We start from the raw sequence: 19,571 nt of genomic DNA, 5'->3' as shown, positions 1-19,571 counted from the left end.
AGCAACAAAAAAAAAAAGGGAAGGTTAACACTTTCATTCCTGCTCAGTCAGTCCTGAACGTACAGTAAAGCAGGCCAAAATGGTGCAACAGATGGCCTGTTGTAACCCGCCAAGTCATATGCCTTGGAGGACAAAGACAAAGATAGGTGTCCTTGTAATGACGTTGCCAAGTTTCAGTGATTAAACTGATTTTGATCTGACTTTGCTGACTGGTTTGAGCTCGTCTCGTCTGACAGCGAACTCGGTTATGGAAATTTTTCCGGCACGTGTTCGTCCTGAAATACACAACGCTGCAGTGAGAGAGTGATGCACCATTCAAATACTGATCCAACTGAGAATGAAGTCATAAAAAAACAAACTTTATTGCTACGTGAGCAAAACATTTTATTTTCTATTCGACTCAGTTACAGGTCAGTCACAAGCTCGCTCTTGTGAATCATTCCCAGTGAGAGCTCCTTGTTTCTGAAGTTGTTAACATATAAAAAAAAAACAAAGATCATTTGGTACACATTGAAATAAATATGAGGTACATTATTGTCATTGCAAATTCAGATCATTACTCATCAGTCTTCATCAGGTCATAGCAGCCCCAGTAGAATGAAGACTCTATTGACCAATATAGAATTAACAAGTCCGACCGATGTGTATGTGGCAAACTTATATGGCACTTCAATTTCTCTCCTCCTCCGGGCAGTCGTGTCGCTTTTTGGCACTCTGTACCAGGAATATAACACCTGCAGACTCGCTGTTTTCACTATCTGTCGAGTTGCCACTAATGCTGTAACTCCCAACAGGAAGCGGGCCACGCCTGCTGCCAGTGCATTAGCCGTCAGTGTGGGTAGAGGTACAGGTAACGCGCCCTGGGGCTCAAAAGTCTGCCCGAGCTGCTCGTTCACCCAGTACCCCACGGAGCATCCGGCCCCTACCCCGAGAATGGTGGTGGTGTCTCCCCGCGTGGTGCTGTAATGGTCCAGCTCTGGGTACGTGTAGCTGAGGAAGAGGGGCAGCGCCAACGCCACGACCGGGGAGATGTGGCTGGTGAGCTGGAAGTGGTCGAAGGTCTCCCAGTAAGGATAGGTGAGGAAGAGGAGGACGGCGGAGATTAAAGCGCCACTGATCACATCCTGAAAGCAGAATAATGACAGTGTTTTACCATCAACACTTAAAGCTACAGCTCAACATTTGCATATTTGTTTTCAGATGTGAAGATTGATGCTACTCCCATGTCTGTCCGTTAAATATAAATTAAATATTAAATACATATCTACACTAAGCTTAGTTAACCTGGAAACAGGGGTAACAGCTAGCTTGGCTCTGTCAGAAGACAACAAAATCTGCCTAGCAACACCTTTTTAAACTCATTAATTAACACCTTATATCCTATTTGTTTAATCTGTAAAAGAAAAATGGGTGTAAAAAAGACAGTTTGTGGTGTTTGGGGGTGCAGTAACTTCCCAAACTTGTTGTCATGGTCCTACACACCCTGTCAAACCACGCCCCTTTTTGTTTTTACATTTATTTTTTCCACTGGTTTGTCATTTTTATGGATTATGCATGTTAATTGATGAGCGTTAGAGGTGCTTGTAGGTGGATAGTCTAGCCGTTTCCCCTATGCTAAGCTAAGCTAACCAGCTGCAGACTATTGCTTTAAACACATTACTATTTTTGTATATTTAGCAAAAATCATTACTCCTAGGCCACCCTGACAAATGTCAACTGTGTATTTAAATATAACTGATTAAAATAACTGTTACTTAATATTGTGGTGTCAAGATTTTAAAATGAAAAGAAGGCAACATTTAAAAGTCTTGGATCAAAGCCCCAGCGAGACAGTTTAACCAGACACAGATATGAATAATGAATAGTGCAACGAGCTTGAATGTTTTATGCTGTAGAACGTGTGCATGAGTAGGTGGGGTGAGGGGGTGAGGTTGGTGGTGGGGGTGTTGTAGCTCACCAAAACTGAGTGCATGCCAGTGTAGAGACGGCTCAGACACACCAAGGACGACAGCGTCACCGCGATCAGTAGACCCACCTCGAACTGGAACTGTGTGACGGAAACACGTACACATACACACACAATCATCAAACACCACTTCCTGATCAGATAAAAGATTAAATCTATGAAAGTATAATGTTGTCTGAAATTCTTCACATTCCTCCGAGCAGACACAAACAGTTTTCATCCTCCATTTAAAAAAAAAAAACAAAACAAAACAAAAAAACCCCTTTCCTCTCAGTTTGTGATCAAGTCATCCGTTTGTCAATCTCCTCAACGTTGACGTGTAACTCCTCTTTGTCCTCTCTGCCTGGTTGACGTACTGCCCGTCATCAAGTCACTTGCTCCTTTATTCCTCCACTGTCTCCATCCTCTCTCCCCTCCCTCCTTTACCTATGGCGGCAGGTTTTTGTTCCCCCCTCCATTTCAATAACAGTGAGAAGAGAGGCCTTGTGTATTCATTCACCTCCTCCACCCTCCCCTCCTGTGCTCCCCTCCTCTCCTCCTCTCTCTCTCTCTGCCCCTTTTTTCCTGTGTCTTTTCCTGTCTTTTGCAGCTGGAAGCCTATTCACTGGTAGTTCATGAAGAGAGGTTTTTTATGAATGGCCACAAAGGATGCCAGGGACAGGAGGGGGTCACTCTGTGATTGACTGTCATGACCTCTGACCTGCTCTGGGAACAGGCCGAGCTGCCCTGAGGCCTTGTGGCTATTCAGGAGCCTCTGCGACAGCCTGATACTCATTTATAGCTCTGCACGCTCTTTTCTTTCAGGGGGGAAAGCCTTGAGGAATTTCAGGCCACAGTTAAGTGCTCTACTGTACATGGGTGTTTCCGAGCTGCTGTGATGATTTCTCTGACCATGAGAGCGACTAGCTAGCCGCTGACGTGATCTGACCACAAATCAGTCCGACAGCTGTAGAGACTGTAAACTACTGACGGAGTTCTTCATTAAAACACAGTGCTCGATTAAGACAGCCTATGATTGAGCCACTGAGTGTTTTATTGACTTGGCAGCAGAGTGGGAGAGGAGGAGGAGGAGGGAGGAGGGAGGCAGAGACGTGGACTGACAGTCATTGACTCAGTCGAGTCCATCAGAAGACCAAACAGCAGCTCGATGGGTGTGGCTGATGGTGACTGATGGTGACTGCTGGCCCCGCCCCTCCCTGCCCATTGTCCAACAGCTCAGTCAGGACGCACTGATGGACAGCGGGGCCACTCCCTTCATCCCACTCGAGCACGCCGCCATCCACAGGCTCCCAGTGCCTCAAATTTCACCTCATTCAACTCTTTGACTTGAGAGCGGCTGCTCATCTGGAGTGACTAATTCAACACTTACTGGTTGGTGCCTTGTTAATCTTAAAGGAATCCATAACACTCACAACTGATGAGATACCTAGTGTCAGAACTACAGTTCAACACTCACTTAGCCTACGCTTCCCCGCTCTAATGAGGTGATCATCTGCAGTCAGTTATGGTGGTAATATCATTTTTCATTGTGATGAGCAGTGCAGTTTCAGTAATAATATCACAGTTACCAATCAGGAAATGGTTTTACTGTGATAGTTATCAGCACCTCTCTCAGACTGATGTTGCAGCATGTTACACGTCAGGTTTCTGTGCATTGAAACACCAGATCTTCCATTGTTATTGATGAATAAAATCATGACAAATCAGTCACAGGGAGAGCTAACGTATTTAGATTTTAACAGTAAGAGAAAATATAATAAATAATGCAACAAGGTGAGCGTGGAGGTTCATTTTTGACCTTTCGTGACACATGCTAGCATCTCTGCGAAGCTATATTTAAGCACTGCACTGCTTTGAGCTAAATGCTAATATCAGATAACACATGCTAACATGCTGATATTTAGCAGGTTAAATGTTTACCAGCATAATTTTACATGTTAGCATGCTTATACTTGCTAATTAGCATTAAATCCATAGTAAACCAAAGTATTGGGGAAAGGAATATTTTGACCAGATTATTTTACTACATGAGAGGTCAAGGGATCATCCCGAGGGGAACATGAATGTGCAAACTATCCGATACTTCTTTTTTTTTTATTTCACTAAAAAACAATAAATATTAAAAAGTCAAGGTTGAGATTAGAATAAAAGTTGAGTCTGATTAATTCTTTTGTGCTATCAGGTATCACAGCGCTCAGCGGTGCTCACCTGTATCCTCGAGGGGGCGCTTAGTAAAAAGGTGAAGGAGATAGCGGTGGCAGCCATGGCGTGAGTCGAGGGCAGCCCGTATTCGGCGTCGACACGTGTCTCCAGCTTCACCACAGGGGGTGAGAGAGGGCGAGGCAGCTTCAGCACGTCCTTCATCACCTGGCCGACATACATCACCACCTTGGAGAGAAGGTAAGAGTACGTGTCTCTTAGAAGCAGGTTCCCACCAAATATCTCTTACATTCAGTTGCTATTTTTATTCTATTATTTTTTTAATGTTTTTAAAGTTTTATCAATGATTTCACACATTTGCATGAATTATTTTGAAAGGAAAAAAAAACTGAAATAAGCTTGTGCTTAAAAGGAGCCGTTGTGGTTTCTTCTTTGTGCAGGTAAGCTTATTTAACAGTGTAATTATGATTAAATACCAGAGAAGACTCAAGTGCTGCAGTGTGCTGGCAACAAAAGCAAAGAAATTAGAGCTGGAGGAAGGTGATGATAAAATAATGAGAAGAGGAAGTAAAATCTTGATTAGGCTATGCTCTAAAACTAACCACACTCTCTCATAAATAAGTAATCACACTCCCAACTTAAAGGGTAAAAGAAAAATAAAGAAAGAAAGGAGGAGAGGAAGACAAAACTGTACAAGGGATGGAGACCCACCCTGGAATAAAGTGCAGATGCTGCAGTCGTTACGGTAACAAAATCTATTGTAAGAAACTGGGAATTGAAGAGGGCAGGGTTTGCTGACACAGTGTCTTCAGCTGGGGGAGTGAGACAGAGGGCTTTTGACACAATGACACAGTCAGTGCAAGGTGTGTGTGGTGGTGTGTAGGTAGTGGTGTGTGTGTGTGTGTGTGTGTCTTGCCAAATGTGCTGCCTATTCTCTTTCATGAGCTCCCCAGTGGCCCTCGGAGGGGCAGCCTGCTCCAGCTCCAGGTTTATTTAAAGCTCTGCCTTGTATATTTAATGAATGGCTGTCTTAGCGAGGAGCAGGGAGGCAGCGCACACAGAGGGAGCACGACACTAATGTGTGTGTTTAAGGGAGAGAATAGAGAGGTTGTTATTACCATCTGTACTGACACTGTAATCAGAAAACGCTTGTTACCATGGCAAATGAGATATAAAAGTACGTCTCCTGACCTGCTGTTGGTGCAGCAAACTTGTAGAGACAGAGGAAAGCAGATAGGAATTGGAAGAGATGGAAATCAAACTCAAAACGGCCAAAGATATGCAGACGCCAGACCATTACTCTCTCTTATTCTCATTCCATATCCAGGGGAATTAATAGTCTGCTATAACCTCTAAAAGATTTCCCGAAGCAGAGATTGGACAAGAATAAGGAAAGTGGCTGCACAGATCTGCTTCCACTCAGCCACAGGAGCATTAGTGAGGTCCAGCACTGATGCTGGGTGAAAAGACCGGACTCACAGTTCATCACAAAGGTGTCTGATGGAGTTGAGGTCAGGGCTTTGCACAGTTCTTACTGACCTGGCTTTGTGCACAGGGGCAGTGTCATGTTTAAAATAGGGGCCTTCACTTATCTGTTGCCATGAAGTTGTCTAAAATACTGTATGTTGTAGCATTAAGATTTCCCTTAAAGGAATTAAGCTTGCTTGTTAAGTGAGTGAGGTGAGAAAATACTGTCATGTCTGTGAAAGGTGAGGAGCTAGAGTCAGGATATGATTAGCTTAAGTTAACATAAAGATGGGAGCAGGAGCAAGGGGAAGGGGCTAGCTTGGCCTCCTTAAAGTCCCTCTACATATCACAAATACATTGTTTCTTGTTGGTTTGATCTGTACACAAACAAAAACATAATAAGACAGGAGTCGTTGATTCATGTTAGCAACATGAGGAGGCTGTAGTTAGGCAAATGCTAAATGCTAATGTCAGAATGCTAACATGCTCACAATGACGATGCAAACGTGCTAATGTTTAGAGGAAATATTTACCATCTTAGTGTTAGCATGTTAGTACATTTACCCTATTGTCAATTAGGACATTTTCTAGTTTCGCCGTGTTGATAGGTTGGCTAGAAATGTATGTTTTAAGGGGGAATTTAGTGCTGTAACTACTTCCTGAAAGATAGCAGGTTATCTGTCCACCTTTTTTCAACAGTGACAACCTGTAGACAACCTGTTGCTATTCAGGAAGTAGTTACAGGACCCAGTTATGCTACCATTATGAGCATGTTAGCATGCTGATGTTAGCATTCCGCTGAATGATTTTGGCCACTGTAGGTTGAGATATGAGCAGAAATAAGGGACGTAATGAGATAAACCCCTCTTACAATAATGTCTTGTTCTGTCCAAAAGCTAAATCTTTCTTTTCATTCTCTCTGGTTATGGTTGAACATAAATGTTATTATTCCAACATTAGCATCTACCTACACTGTACACACACGTGCCCAGACACAATAATCGGTATCATGACGTGGACAAAAAACAAAGGACTGACAATGGTAAACCCATTTAGTATGTCTGATCCCATTCATTCACCATGACTGTGTATTCATACAACAAGCCATACAGTGTACACATGATCCACTGTGACCCCCCCCCTTTTCCCTCTGCCTTCACACAATGAATCTGCCTACTAGCTTGAATGATACGATGCTACACCCCCACTCCACCCCCCACTCGACGCCTGCACGCACCATCAACACAAACATCATATTCAGCTGCCTCCAGTAAAGCCATCACGCCACTGTTTCATTGGTGGCTTTGTACGAATCATCAAAGGACTGACCCAGGGACAGTCTGGTCACATTAAGGGAAGAGTTAAAGACAGGTCAAGACACACACACACACACAGAGATAGTAGCACTGGGAGTGTGCGTGTTTTCTCGTGAATGAGTGTATTGATTGAGGCCAGGGAAGCTTTGGACCTTGATCTGTCAACATGTGGCTCAGAGTGAGTGAAGTGTGTGAGACTGTGTGTGTTTGTATGTGCGTAGGGAAGAGGGAGCTCTTGCACAGGTCACTGTTTGAATGGAGAAAACACACAAGATGTTTGTTTTGTTCTACTGTGACATGATTAATAGCAGGTTTGGTTTCTAGGTCATATTTTTCTGTTGCATCCCAGCAGCCCAGTGACCACCAACAAACACACTGCAAAATAAGCTTATGCTTTTGGAAAGCCACCCTCCAACACCGGTGATAGGAAATTGCACTCTTAGAGTAAATCCTCAGTGATTATAAAAATTATCCGTGCACGCAAAATGAGCATATTTGAGAAAAAACACATTTCAGTGTAATAAAGATTTTAACTGCAAAGCCATTAGAAGTTTCAGTTTAGAACTGCAGAGGTCCTCTGCAGCGAAGAATTGAGCTTTATTTGATCAATAGGCATTCTGGGAGTAATGCTGCTACGCGCTCTCTTAAACCGAGAAGTATTTTCTGCAGATATGTAAGACTTCCACCGCAATATGACCGCAGAGCCAATATGCAGAATCCCCACAGCATGGTTACTGCAAATTACAGAGACTTAATGAGGCGGCAGAATCTGTTGTTCTTCTGGGTCCAGTTTTAAAGTTGAGCTCAGACATCGCTGACCTGTTCACCACCTTAACAGTTCTCTGGTGTTTCTTTAACAAACTTGTATTTTACCCAGAATGCTGCTGTTTTGCACAGTTTGTTTTTTTTTGCTGTGTGTGCCTCCATTTTTCCATTGATAGAATAATTCACCCACCTTGTGGTGTATTGTTTAGTAACTGCAAAAACAGTTCACTATAAAGCTTATACCGTATACACTTAGTGCGGAGTATGGGATATGCATTTGCAGGTATTTTGTCATAACAACAGGTATTGAACATATTAGAAACTTGACCTGATGATGGTGTTAGATAAAAAGATTAAGAGATTAAAGTTATTACAGTTCATCCTGAGGGGAACATGAATATTTCCTGGCAAACAGTTCAGTAGATGTTGAGACATGTCACTCAAAGACTAAAAATATTGATTCTCTTGTGGTGCTACAGGTAGAAGTCGTGGGATCACCAAAGTCACTAGGATTCATCCTCTGGGGAACATGAATGTCTTTACTGCTACTTCAGTCAGGACCAACTGAGCAGAGCCACCTGCTACTGGGGCTAAAAGTAAGTTACATTTTTATTGTAGTTATTTTTTTATTTATAGGTCTTGATTTGTTAATAATGAGATTTTTTTTGTTCTTGTTATTTTCAAACACTTTTTAAGTTGCAGCAGAAAAAAATATAGTCATTATGCTGGTAAAAACGTCCGTTGATCACAGTTTCTTTGTGATGGTGGCAGGACAGTGTTACACTGAATAGAAGTCCTTTTATTCCTACATTGCGACATTTTCTGATGTCCAGCCTTCATCACTGATGGCTGACGGAGGCCGTGCAGCTGAAAAAGTTTTGTCCTCTGAGAATAAAGTGACTTTTTGTCATTGACTGTGACCCTCCTCTGTCATCATTACTGCATACAAATGAGGACAACACACCAACGTTCCCGAGAGCGGCAGAAGCTCTACATGCCTCTTTCTAAACCTACTTTCACTCAGTGTTTGCCCTTCGTGTCAGTATGTATAAGTACAACTTGAGATTTTTGATATTCCAAACAGCAGTAGGTGTATGATTTGCATAATACAACACTATAATAATACCATACAACACTACTATGTAATTCATGACCATATGGTTAATGACAGTCATTGTTTTCTAAGTCAACCAAAGTCACCCTGCAATAAAGAAAACAGGGAGTAGTGAAGGACACAAGGGGGCATGTGTGCGTAATGTGTGGGTGTGTGTGTGTGTGTGTGTGTGTGTGTGTGTGTGTGTGTGTGTGTGTGTGTGTGTGTGTGTGTGTGTCATTCATGGGCCTGTAATGTGTTTGCTCGTGCACCCAAGTCTTAATTTGCATGGATGCACTTCAGTCGTTGGCGTCGGCGAGGAGTTGCCAGTTTTATGTGTGTGTTGTGTGTGTTAGAGAGTGACAGAGTGGAGGAGAGAGGGAGTGCACAGGCCTCTGTGAACCTTAGATAACTTCACCAGCACAATGGCAGGGTGCTGTTAGAAGTTCGAAGTGAGGGGTGATGCGCCCTGAGGGCTGACAGACCAAATGGTCGGTCCAGAGAGAGAAAGCTCAGAGCGCTGATGAGGCCAATAAAACACTCTGCTGGTAGACTAGGGGGAGGAGAACACAGAGTAAAGCTGGTAATGTCTAACTAGAGGGAGGGCAACGAGTGTGTTTATCAGGGGGAGGTGGGGAGCGCGAGCATGTGTGTGTGTTGGTGTTTATGTGTGTTTGACAGGAGTTCACACAGGGGCCTGGTGCAGCGGGGATGCCAGAAGAATGGGATTTCTTTCCCTGGGGGGCCAAACAAGGGGTTCAGACACAGGGCGCCCACCAAGCGCTCAGGGCAGGGACACAAAGGGCAGAAAAACACACTTCCCCATCACACACTCTGTAGGAGTGAGGGTGTATGGCTGTCTGTGTCTGTCGGTGTCTCTACAAGTGTCAGATATTCTCCTCCATGGGATCACATCTGACATGTTTTGAGGCGTCTCTCGTTGTAATGTGCTGGATTCTGTCAGGATAAACATCTAAAGGCGAGATGCTGGTCATCTTTTTCAACTGATGTCTCCTCACGTGTGGCCTCAAACCATTTCAGGGGCCCCGGTCAGACTGGGCCACAGTGCCCCCCCAACCCCACCCCAAAAGCCTGGGGATATATGGGCATGGTGGTGTCAAAGACAGGCCATAGTGGAGGGGGAGAAGGATGAAAGGGAGGTTGAAAGGTGAAGAGAGGGAGAGAGAACAGCAGAGAGAAGAGAGATGGCATTGTGATGGAGACTTTTTAGCACACTAAGGTGGTCTGACTGACATGTGTACACACACACACACACACACACACACACACACACACACACACACACACAGATTGTCGCTCTAGCTTACAGTCCACATGTTGACGAGGCGTCGGCACAGGAACGGGTCCAGGTTCCAGTGTATGCAGGGCAGGCAGGTGATGTAGCAGATTTCGTGACCCAGGCCTGACGAGATCAGGAAGAGGAAGTGCAGCAGCCAGTTCCTCACCTCATACTGAGGCCTGCTGCGGCCCTGCAGAGAATAAACACCTGTCACTGAGCTACACATGACAGAACCAGGTGCCTAAAGATGGCTCCTGGAAGGAATGAAACCAGATTTAGATTACAGATTAGATCTCCCAGCCAAAGAGTGCACTCACACCCTATTTTTATTTGCAGCTTCTTTACATTTGAGTTCATCAGACGGATCTTGTTTGAGAAGATGATATAAGTAATACACATAAAACGAACATAAAATGAAATATTAGCCTTTTATTTATTGAATTCATTTATTTATTTCATTAATTTTTTGTTTGTTTACATATATATTTACATAGGTGTGTATATGTAGGAGCATTTGTGTATGTATGGTTGTGTATAGGTATATATTATATGGAGATGTCGCTCACCCTATTGCTTTATGTATGCGCTATGTTCTGGATTGGGGGTGAGGAAAAGAAAAAATTAAAAAAGTTTGTGTCAAAATGTTTAAACAACAAGAACTGTATCTTTATAAAAACTTAAATTCATGAGTTATAACAGCACCAAGTCAAAATCTGTTAGATTAAGAAAGCACACACGTTAATACGAAACACAGGCTAGTGCTACAGCGGCCATCGTCTTCTGATTCCACTTTAAGGAGCACTGAGACGGTTCAATGCTGCACTTCAATAAAGTTAGTCGACTCACAAGAGACAGAGACAGACTGATTTAATCTCAAATTTAATTTAGAGATTAAAGCCTCTGCAGCAGAGGCAGCGATATCCTGTCTGTTATTCTCTAATATAGGTCAAGCTCCAAAACAAAGAAACAACAGCAACAAAAAAACCCACTATAATCCCCATGTAAATGCTCACTTCTTTCAAACCCTACACCTCGAGAACTGATGACCGTTCAGCTCAAGCTTAAACCGTTTGTCCCTAACATGTTAGGATATATTACAGCTCCTATCTCCCATAACACCGTCCCTGCTCCCCACCGTCCTGTAGGTGCTCAGCCGAAACCAGAAAGTTACTTGACTTGCATTTTTGAACTTTAACAGCCTAAATAAATTGTTTGCCCATGAAAAGAGAGACAGAGGAATGTCAACATCCCACACGGCTGGTCTGGACCTGACGGAGACACCCAGACAAACGAGAAAAGCCAGTCACGCTTTGGTTTGCACAGTCTCTAAATAAAACTCTAAATGTTTGTTTTAGTGAACTGTTTTATAGCAGCTCTGTTTGAGTGTGTGTGTGTGTGTGTGTTTAACTCTTTCTTCCTATTTTCCATGTATTCAATGGCAGTGTCCTACAATAAAAGCAAACTAGAGCTCCAGTGCTAAAACACCATCCATGTATTCCTTCTGAATTAATCTTAAATGTTGTGATGATCAAATTCAAAGTGGCTTCGTCTCTCTAGTGAACAGAGAGGTTTTCTATTTTCTACTAAAATGATGTTTTCATCCTTTTTTGTTTTGTTTTGTTTTTGGCAGTGAATGACTTACACCAGCTGCACATCCATTCTCCTTGAATTTATAGTTTGAATTCTTGTCCTGGTGGTCCCATCGTGCCCTCAGCTGCCCACGTGGTCTCTCGGTTTCTGCCGGAGCGCTGAGAGGCGCGGCTTCTACCAGGAAGAGTCCGCATCGTCTCTGGAACCGGGCCACGAGCTCCGGGTCATGGAGGTAAGCCAGAAGCTCCAGCATGTCCGACGACACAGACAGACGGTCCGGGAGCGAGGTGATGCGGAATTTTCTTTAGCAAGGGGAGGTAATGGGAAACAGGAGGTCACATCTGCCCAGACAGGGCGCATCCCGGGAGGGGCGGGGTGCACACGGAGCTTGCGTACAGGTGCGGCAGCTGTGCGCTACAGGTGCACGTGCGGGGCGGGGCGGGGCTAAAAGGGGGGCAGACCCGGTAGGTTTAAGAAGTAGAATATAGTCCCGACCTTTATTGTGGGTTGGTTCAGGTGTTCTCACAGACTATGTATAGCAAGCGGAAGGAAGATTTATTGCATATATCTGCCAGCAGGTCTCCGTGGACCTTGTCTCTTTACATTGCTGAGAACAATAAGGTAATAAAAATTTAAAAAAAGAAGAAAAATAAAGTAAGGCAATAAGGTGATATAAGGGAAAAGTAAAATTGGTAGTTCAGTACAAAACCAGGCTGATACGGGAGTTAGTTGTGCTGCTCATATGAAAATAATAAAGGACAGTTTAGAGCCAAATAAGAGTTTAGAGCACAGCTTTTACATTTGGGGCACAAAGCACAAATCTCCCTTTTCATTAATCATTTGCATCTTTATCTCACAGCCCTCTGATCCTGAGCCATACCGGCCTACACCCAGCAGATGGGCGTAGGCTCATCACTCTTTATCCTTGTTTGAAAGATGAACAACTTAAAACAGCCTGTAGCTTTTTTTTTTTTTGTCTTGAAGTTTTCTTTTAATCACTTTTCATTCTGGCTGCAGGTAAAAAGAAGAGTCAGTTAATGTATGAGTGCTTTAGAATGAAATGTAATATAGACAGTTAGTTATCGGCGCTAATTCACGCCTACACACTGATCTGTGGGGTGTTATCTGTGCCTGAGGGGACTCTCACGTGATAATGTTAATGGTAATGTTAATGTACAATAATTTCTTTCCTGCTATGAAAATGTTTCTCAATATTTGCCAAAATCGCTCTTTGTTCAGGCCGGAAAAACAAAACCTTAATGAAGGACCTTTATAAGAGAAATAACTTAAATAGAAATAACACAGGAAAAAAAATCCTCCTCCACCACCATCATCAAAACACCAACTGAGGGAATATGCTTAGGAAGAATAATGTTCATCCCTCCACTAAGACACTTTATGTTGGTTAGTCCTTTAATTTGTCACCTGTTATGTCTATAGCAGAAACAATGCCCTTAGCCAGTATCAACTTCTAACTTCAGGACCACTCATTTGATATTGTAGATGATGAATCTGCAGCATCCACCTCAGCCGGACACCAGGTTTAATTCTCTTTGTGCTGCTCTTGAGATCACAGACCCAGAAATGACCAATTGCCCGGGACCTATTATAAAAGAATTCAATCAGCACTAATATGTTCATTCATGACAGTTTGGTCGCCACTGTAAAAACCCATAAAGTGATTAAAGTGAAACAGACTTAAATTATTAACTACAGAGGATTATTTTCAGCTAAAATGAGAAGTGATCATTTTCAGAACAAACTCATGACTTCAAATCTTATGACCTAAAATTAAGTTTAACCCTTATGTGTCTGATGATATAAGAATAAGATATGATGAAGATGATGATGATGATGATGATGATGATGATGATGATGATGATGATGATGAGATCATATGACCAAGCTCATGCACACTTTGGAATGATGGGTCAATGTTTTTATACCTAAAATATCAAAGGTGCATTAATGACTCTGTGTCTGACTTCTGTCTCTCTGACAGCGTCTTCATTATCGTAACCAGAGGTCTGGGACTTGAGTCACATGACTTGACTCAAGTCGGACTTAAATCAAAAAATTTGAGGACTTGAGAGTTCACTAACAAAAAGACTGGACTTGACTTTGACTTGGTGTTCATGACTTCAGACTTGACTTAGACTTGAGACGGATGACTTGTAAGGACTTCAATTCAAATTCAATTCAAGAAACTTTATTTGTCCCCAGAGGGCAAAATTTTGATTTAATTTAATTTCTTCTTTCTTTTTTGTTGTTTGTTTTTACATTAAGTTACATTTAGTTTTTGAAACACAATTGGGTGATTTCTAGTCTGCAAACTTGGCAACTTACTGCAACAGTTTAATGGCGTAAATGTTGAGAATAAAACTGTCTTTGGACTGATTGAAATGTGGAAACTGAGGTTGACCATCAGAATTTCTTATAACTTGACTTGTGACTTGCTTGAGACTCGAAGGTTAAGACTTTGAGACTTGCACGTGTGACTCCTCTGTTGCAAGGAGTTCACAACTACTGCAGCACCTGTCACTACAGTATATGCTCATTGAACTGATTGTGTCATTTAGTGAGTTTTACTAAATTAAAACAAGATTGTAGACAACCTAAAGGCTGCAATGAGAGGATTAGTCTATATATAAGGTGGACATCTCATTGCTCTTTGCAGTGCACACTCCAGACCCCCCCTATAGACAAGGACCTGGTTGTGAATACAGAACCTGGATGAAATGATGAGCTGCTCGGCTGTCATGTAAAACAACGTCTCTGTGTGTGTGTGTGTGTGTGTGTGTGTGTGTGTGTGTGTGTGTGTGTGTGAGAGAGAGAGAGAGAGATTGTAAAGTTTTGTTGGTAGCTACATCGTGCGAGTTTAGATGCTCTTTGTTACAGGAAACCGTGATTTTACGCCCCCGGCTGACCAAATTAGCGCATCCTATTGTCTCTGGCATGGTGTACGTAATTGTGAGCGAGCATGGCTGTCATAGCTGCTTCCTGCACACAAAACAACAACTCTCCCTCCCTCCCTCTCTCTCTCTAACGGGACTTTAAGGCGACACATCGCCGCCTTTCTCTCTCTCTCTCTCCTCTCTCGCTGTTTTGTGGGATGCTCTGGTTGGATGAGCCCTCGCATCGGAGTCACCACCATTACATCATCTATTCCCACACAGCCTAACGCGAAATGCGAGCGTTTTAATATTTAAACGGGATCCCGATTCAGTTTCAGACCGAGCAGCAGCAGCAGCAGCAGACGGGGCCGCGCGCTCTCCCCCATAAAGGACGCCGTCTGTGGGGATTATGAAAAACACATCAACAAAATCTGCGGGAATGATGGCGTTTCAATGAGCGGGGAGGAGAGGAGGGGGAGAGGAGGAGAGACGTGCACCGTCATCAGCATCTGTCCGCCAGCTCCCTTTGTGTTCACCGGAGAATGTGAATGGCGAAAGATGACATGGCAGAGGTAGATTTGGCATCAAGCGGAGCGGAACCCCCCGGCGAGGCCTCCTCGGCGTTTCCCTACGAGGAGTATGAATGCAAAATCTGCTACAATTACTTCGACCTTGACCGCCGGGCTCCGAAGATCCTGGAGTGCCTGCACACGTTTTGCGAGGAGTGCCTGAACACGCTTCACCTCCGGGAGGAGCGGCCATGGCGCATCAGCTGCCCCGTCTGTCGCCACCGGACTCCGGTGCCGGATTATCGGATACAAAACCTGCCCAACAACACCAAGGTGACGGAGGATTTTCCGCTCTACATCGACTCGGACCCCCTGCCTCAGGACGCTTTGCCGCCGTACCCTCCCCCGCTGCACCCAGCCCTCGTCGCCCTCCGTCGAGAGGAGGCGTCGGGGACGTCCAGCACCAGCCAGGCGACCCCGTCCACCACGGTGTCCACGGCCACGACCCTCTCCCAGGACTCGGTGCGCTACGACAGCTGTCAGAGCTGCAAGAGGGTCGCTCTGACCACCGGCTGCGTCTGCGTGATCTTCTCCTTTCTGTCCATGCTGGTGTTGCTGTTCATGGGCCTGATCTTTGTGCACAGTCACAGCATTCCTCCCTCGCCGGCGGGACCCATTTGCTTGTCGGTGGCCAGCATCCTGGCGATGTTCTCGGTGGTCGTCACATGGCTCATCTGCTGGCTCAAATACAGACCGGACCATGAGACAGGCCGCTCCTCCGCCACCAGTAACTCCCGGAGAAACGCCTGATAGGCTCAGAGACTATTGATGGAGATGTTGTGCTGTGGGGTGTGTGATCCTGTACATAATACTGACAACTGATACTCCTGCTCCCTTTACTTTTCTAGGAATAAATCCAGTCCAGAATGGCCTTTTATCAGTATAGCAAACACCCAAAGGCCTTCGAGTTGTTTGGAGCAATAGGCCGACATGATCCTCGATAATCTTTTCCTTAACTTATGCACTTGAATTTGCAGTAAGGCCCAGCTGACTGGGCATCTGGAGGAGTGAACTGAAGACTTAGACCCCCCTGGCGTTGGTCTGAGATGTGGCTGGTTTTGATGACTGAATGTGAAGTGCTCATTTCCCGGGTTTGACCCCCCCCCCATCCCCTCCCCTGTCCTGCCAGATGATATGCATATCTCACTATGCCACTCACTGTATGATAACTGTCCATGATGATTCACTCTTATATCTCAACAAAGCACTATTGTATTGTACAGATATCTGGCTGGTGTTTCACTTCTTGAGTTTCCCCGGTGACAGATGGATTTTGGTTTTTTGATGGAGGCTTGTATGTTCTATGTGAAAAGCCTCTGAAGTGTCGTTCTGTTACAGCGCATCCACAATCCAAACTGTAAATAGTCCACACAGAGAGAGAGACAGAGAGACAGAGAGATAGAGAGAGGTGGTGGTGGTGAGCGGTACTTGGATAGGTGTGATCAGCCTCTCCTGAACACCTTCCCAATCCTCCTGCTTTAACTTATCTAACAGGATGGCACTGTCTCCATACTGCACCTCTTCCAGGTAAAGGGATACAAAAGGCTGGCTTGTGATTTTAAACTTGTGTTTTGGCTACTTTTGTGCATGTTAGGCTACTGAAAGGTCACAGCTTCTTTGTTTTTTACTTTGTTTTTGTTTTTTTAACGGAAGAGACATCGTGTCTCCTGACTCCTGTGCCTCACCTCATTGCTGAATGGAGCAAAACTTCACTGTAATCATGATCAAAATCATGCACGGGCCTCCCACCACTGACAGCACCCAGCTGGGGTGTCAGCAGGGATTTCCTCCTCCTGTCACATTATTTACACATCTGTAGTGAAAAACAGGGTTTCCAACATGGAGCACCTTTTTATACTTATAAAAAAATGTAGTTTTTTTTTTTGCACCTGGCTTTGAAGGAAGGCTAAAGACATATGTGTCTGTATAAGTGTTTAAACAGGTCCACTCTCAGCTACCGCTTCTTTCAGAGCCACATGTGAGATCAGACCTGAGGAAAAACTTGACTCTGGTTCCTCAGAGATCAACAGGAGTCATAATTACCTCTGGAAACTCAAAGAGCCCCATCGCTGCTGCGGCAGAGATTAGACAGCGGTACCTTATACAAGTCAAATCCTTCATTAACACAATGCAATTATTGAACTGTACTAACATAATTCACTTTATATGGGAAGGTGGGTCAAAAAACGAATCCACTGAATTAACTTTTCAGTGGGATTAGCTTCAGACAAGGTAATGCAATCAAAAAAAAGCTCAATCTCAATGGCCTATAGTGGGTAGACTTCTTATTATGAATATTACTGTGAACCGCTGGTGAATCCTGTGTTTGTACAATCTATACAATTATTTATCAGAAGTCTTGAATATGGCAAAAAAAACCAAACAAAACAACACCTTATTTGCAACGCAGTGCAAAACCCTCGTATTGACAAATATGAATTGCACTTCCTGGACCTTCCTGACAACATTTAGTAAAGAATTCGCAGATGATTTGAGCAGCAGAACGGTTTAAGACTGACTCACACACTCATGGTATCCCTACCTCGTTGCACAGTGGGGAAAAGACAAAAGAAAAATATAACAATTCACCGTGATTCTTAACTTCCCATCCCCAACCTCCAATCTGATCCCCATGCTTGCTTCAATCATCCTGCCCCCCCCCCCCCCCCCCCCCCCCAACTTCTATACGATGCACTTTCCCCCCTTATTTGACACAAGTAACGGGGTATTACCTTTGACAAATGTAAGCATATTGTATTTATTTCAGAGGACCTAGAAAACGTTGTTGGTTTTTATGAGAATCTGTGGTTGTTGTTGAAGTACCAAAATGTATTTGCACAGAGAACTGTTCTTTATGTGCTGTTTTACATACATAAACACATTTCAGTAATAAAGAAAAACATGAATACCCATCGCTTTTATTATCTCTCTAGCATCACAGCTGGTAGAAATGCCTGTTACCAAGGCTGCGTGTTTTATTTTTTTTTGTTATCATGCTCGCTCCTACATAATGACTGGTAATAAATTGAATATGGTCCAGCCTGACACATTTAGCATCCTGCTGTGCATCAAATATGCCCCCTACTGGAAGACAAAGGATGCTACATCCTATTAAAAAAAAAAGAAAAAAAGAAAAGGGAAATCCCACCCCACAGTCAGCTTGGTTGCATTTCTCATGTAGGTCTAGTTATGTAAACTTCTGGTGGCTAAAGCTTGATTAAAAGTAAATACATTTTTCAATATGGGCTGGATGCTGATGTGCTGTTAATATTACAGACTGAGATTTGTCATATGTGTTTATGTGGTCTTACAAAGCTCCCCTTTACTTTCTATCAATTAAGCCATTCAGCAACAAGGTTTTCCTCTCATAAACAAACCGATTAGACAAAACCCAGTGTTGACCATTCACCAACTAATCACCGGTTACTATTGAGGACTTACATACTTCACATCATGTATTAACCAAAGGTTCCATGCCCCATAAATGAATGTTGTCACACACACACACACACACACACACACACACATATGTATATATATATATATATACACCTCCCCACCTCTCTTTCATATTCTCAGCGCCATGTAAATAAGTCTCTGTTCGCTGATTGGTCGGTTCAGTGTGGCAGCACAACACTAAAGCCTATTGTACGGAAGCCTTGGCTGTATTTTTCAATTAGCTACAGTTACACTGATTAGTCTACTGGAAAATAGTTTGAGGCAAATATGTGTTTACAAATTAGCCATGACAACAAACAAAATCAGATGACATATTGTGAGGGTGCTAAGCCAATGAATTTAATGCCTCTCATTGAACATTTAGGTCTCTGTATAACGAGCTGTTTTTTTTTTTTTTTTTTAAACATTGTCAGTCAGCACTGGATTCGACACTACAGTATTTCACATGAGAAAAACATATAGCCTAGCATTTAGTCTACATTACTCCTCTTATATAAGACGTTGACTTGTGTTTTTCCTTGTGTTTTTTTAATACATTTATATATTTATTTCGACATATCACATATCAGATGCTGCTTCTTGTATTTTTAGTAAACTATTAAACTTATTATATGAAAAACATTTAAATTGTGTCACGTGACAGTGAATATAAGTCTAACACTATAAATAGGCCACATTTAGCATTTAAAAATATAAACCATATGGACATAAAAGAGTGTAAAAAAGTGTTTTTAGCATTGATAAAAATATTTTAAAATACAAACTATTAAGCACTATAAAGTTTCTACATACTCTGGTCTATTAAATCATTTAAAAAATACAATAATGTAGGCTCACTGTAAGTCATAATATGAATTCATCTCTTCTTTTTCTCTTTTAATGACATTAGTCAAAAGGCCCATGGGAGAAGAAGTATTGAGACATTTTACTTAAGAAGGAATAACAATAACACAGTTTAAAATTAGGCTGCTCCAATATAGTGTAATTATATC

General features: G+C 43.1%; 2 protein-coding genes across 2 annotated transcripts; one reads left to right on the top strand and one right to left on the bottom strand.

Annotated features, from left to right (window-relative positions):
- Positions 1-343: 343 nt before the first annotated feature.
- sgpp2 (sphingosine-1-phosphate phosphatase 2) lies at positions 344-12,031 on the bottom strand. The gene is made up of 5 exons (XM_023428373.2): positions 11,710-12,031; positions 10,096-10,257; positions 4,175-4,354; positions 1,958-2,047; positions 344-1,124 (listed from the first exon to the last, which is right to left on the bottom strand). The coding sequence occupies exons 1-5, from the start codon at positions 11,908-11,910 to the stop codon at positions 579-581; spliced, it is 1,179 nt and encodes a 392-aa protein (XP_023284141.1). The 5' UTR covers positions 11,911-12,031; the 3' UTR covers positions 344-578.
- A 2,380-nt stretch (positions 12,032-14,411) lies between these two features.
- rnf228 (ring finger protein 228) lies at positions 14,412-18,032 on the top strand. Its single transcript, XM_023428359.2, has one exon. It carries the CDS (start codon positions 15,100-15,102, stop codon positions 15,868-15,870), a length of 771 nt encoding a protein of 256 aa, XP_023284127.1. The 5' UTR covers positions 14,412-15,099; the 3' UTR covers positions 15,871-18,032.
- The last annotated feature ends 1,539 nt before the right edge of the window (positions 18,033-19,571 follow it).

The sequence above is a fragment of the Seriola lalandi genome, unplaced genomic scaffold (assembly GCF_002814215.2).
Source record: "Seriola lalandi dorsalis isolate HSWRI2012SDOR001 ecotype SW California unplaced genomic scaffold, Sedor1 jcf7180002054874, whole genome shotgun sequence".
Classification (NCBI taxonomy): Eukaryota; Metazoa; Chordata; class Actinopteri; order Carangiformes; family Carangidae; genus Seriola; species Seriola lalandi.
Note: the sequence above shows the minus strand (reverse complement) of the source record. Positions and strands in the feature narration are given on the sequence as shown.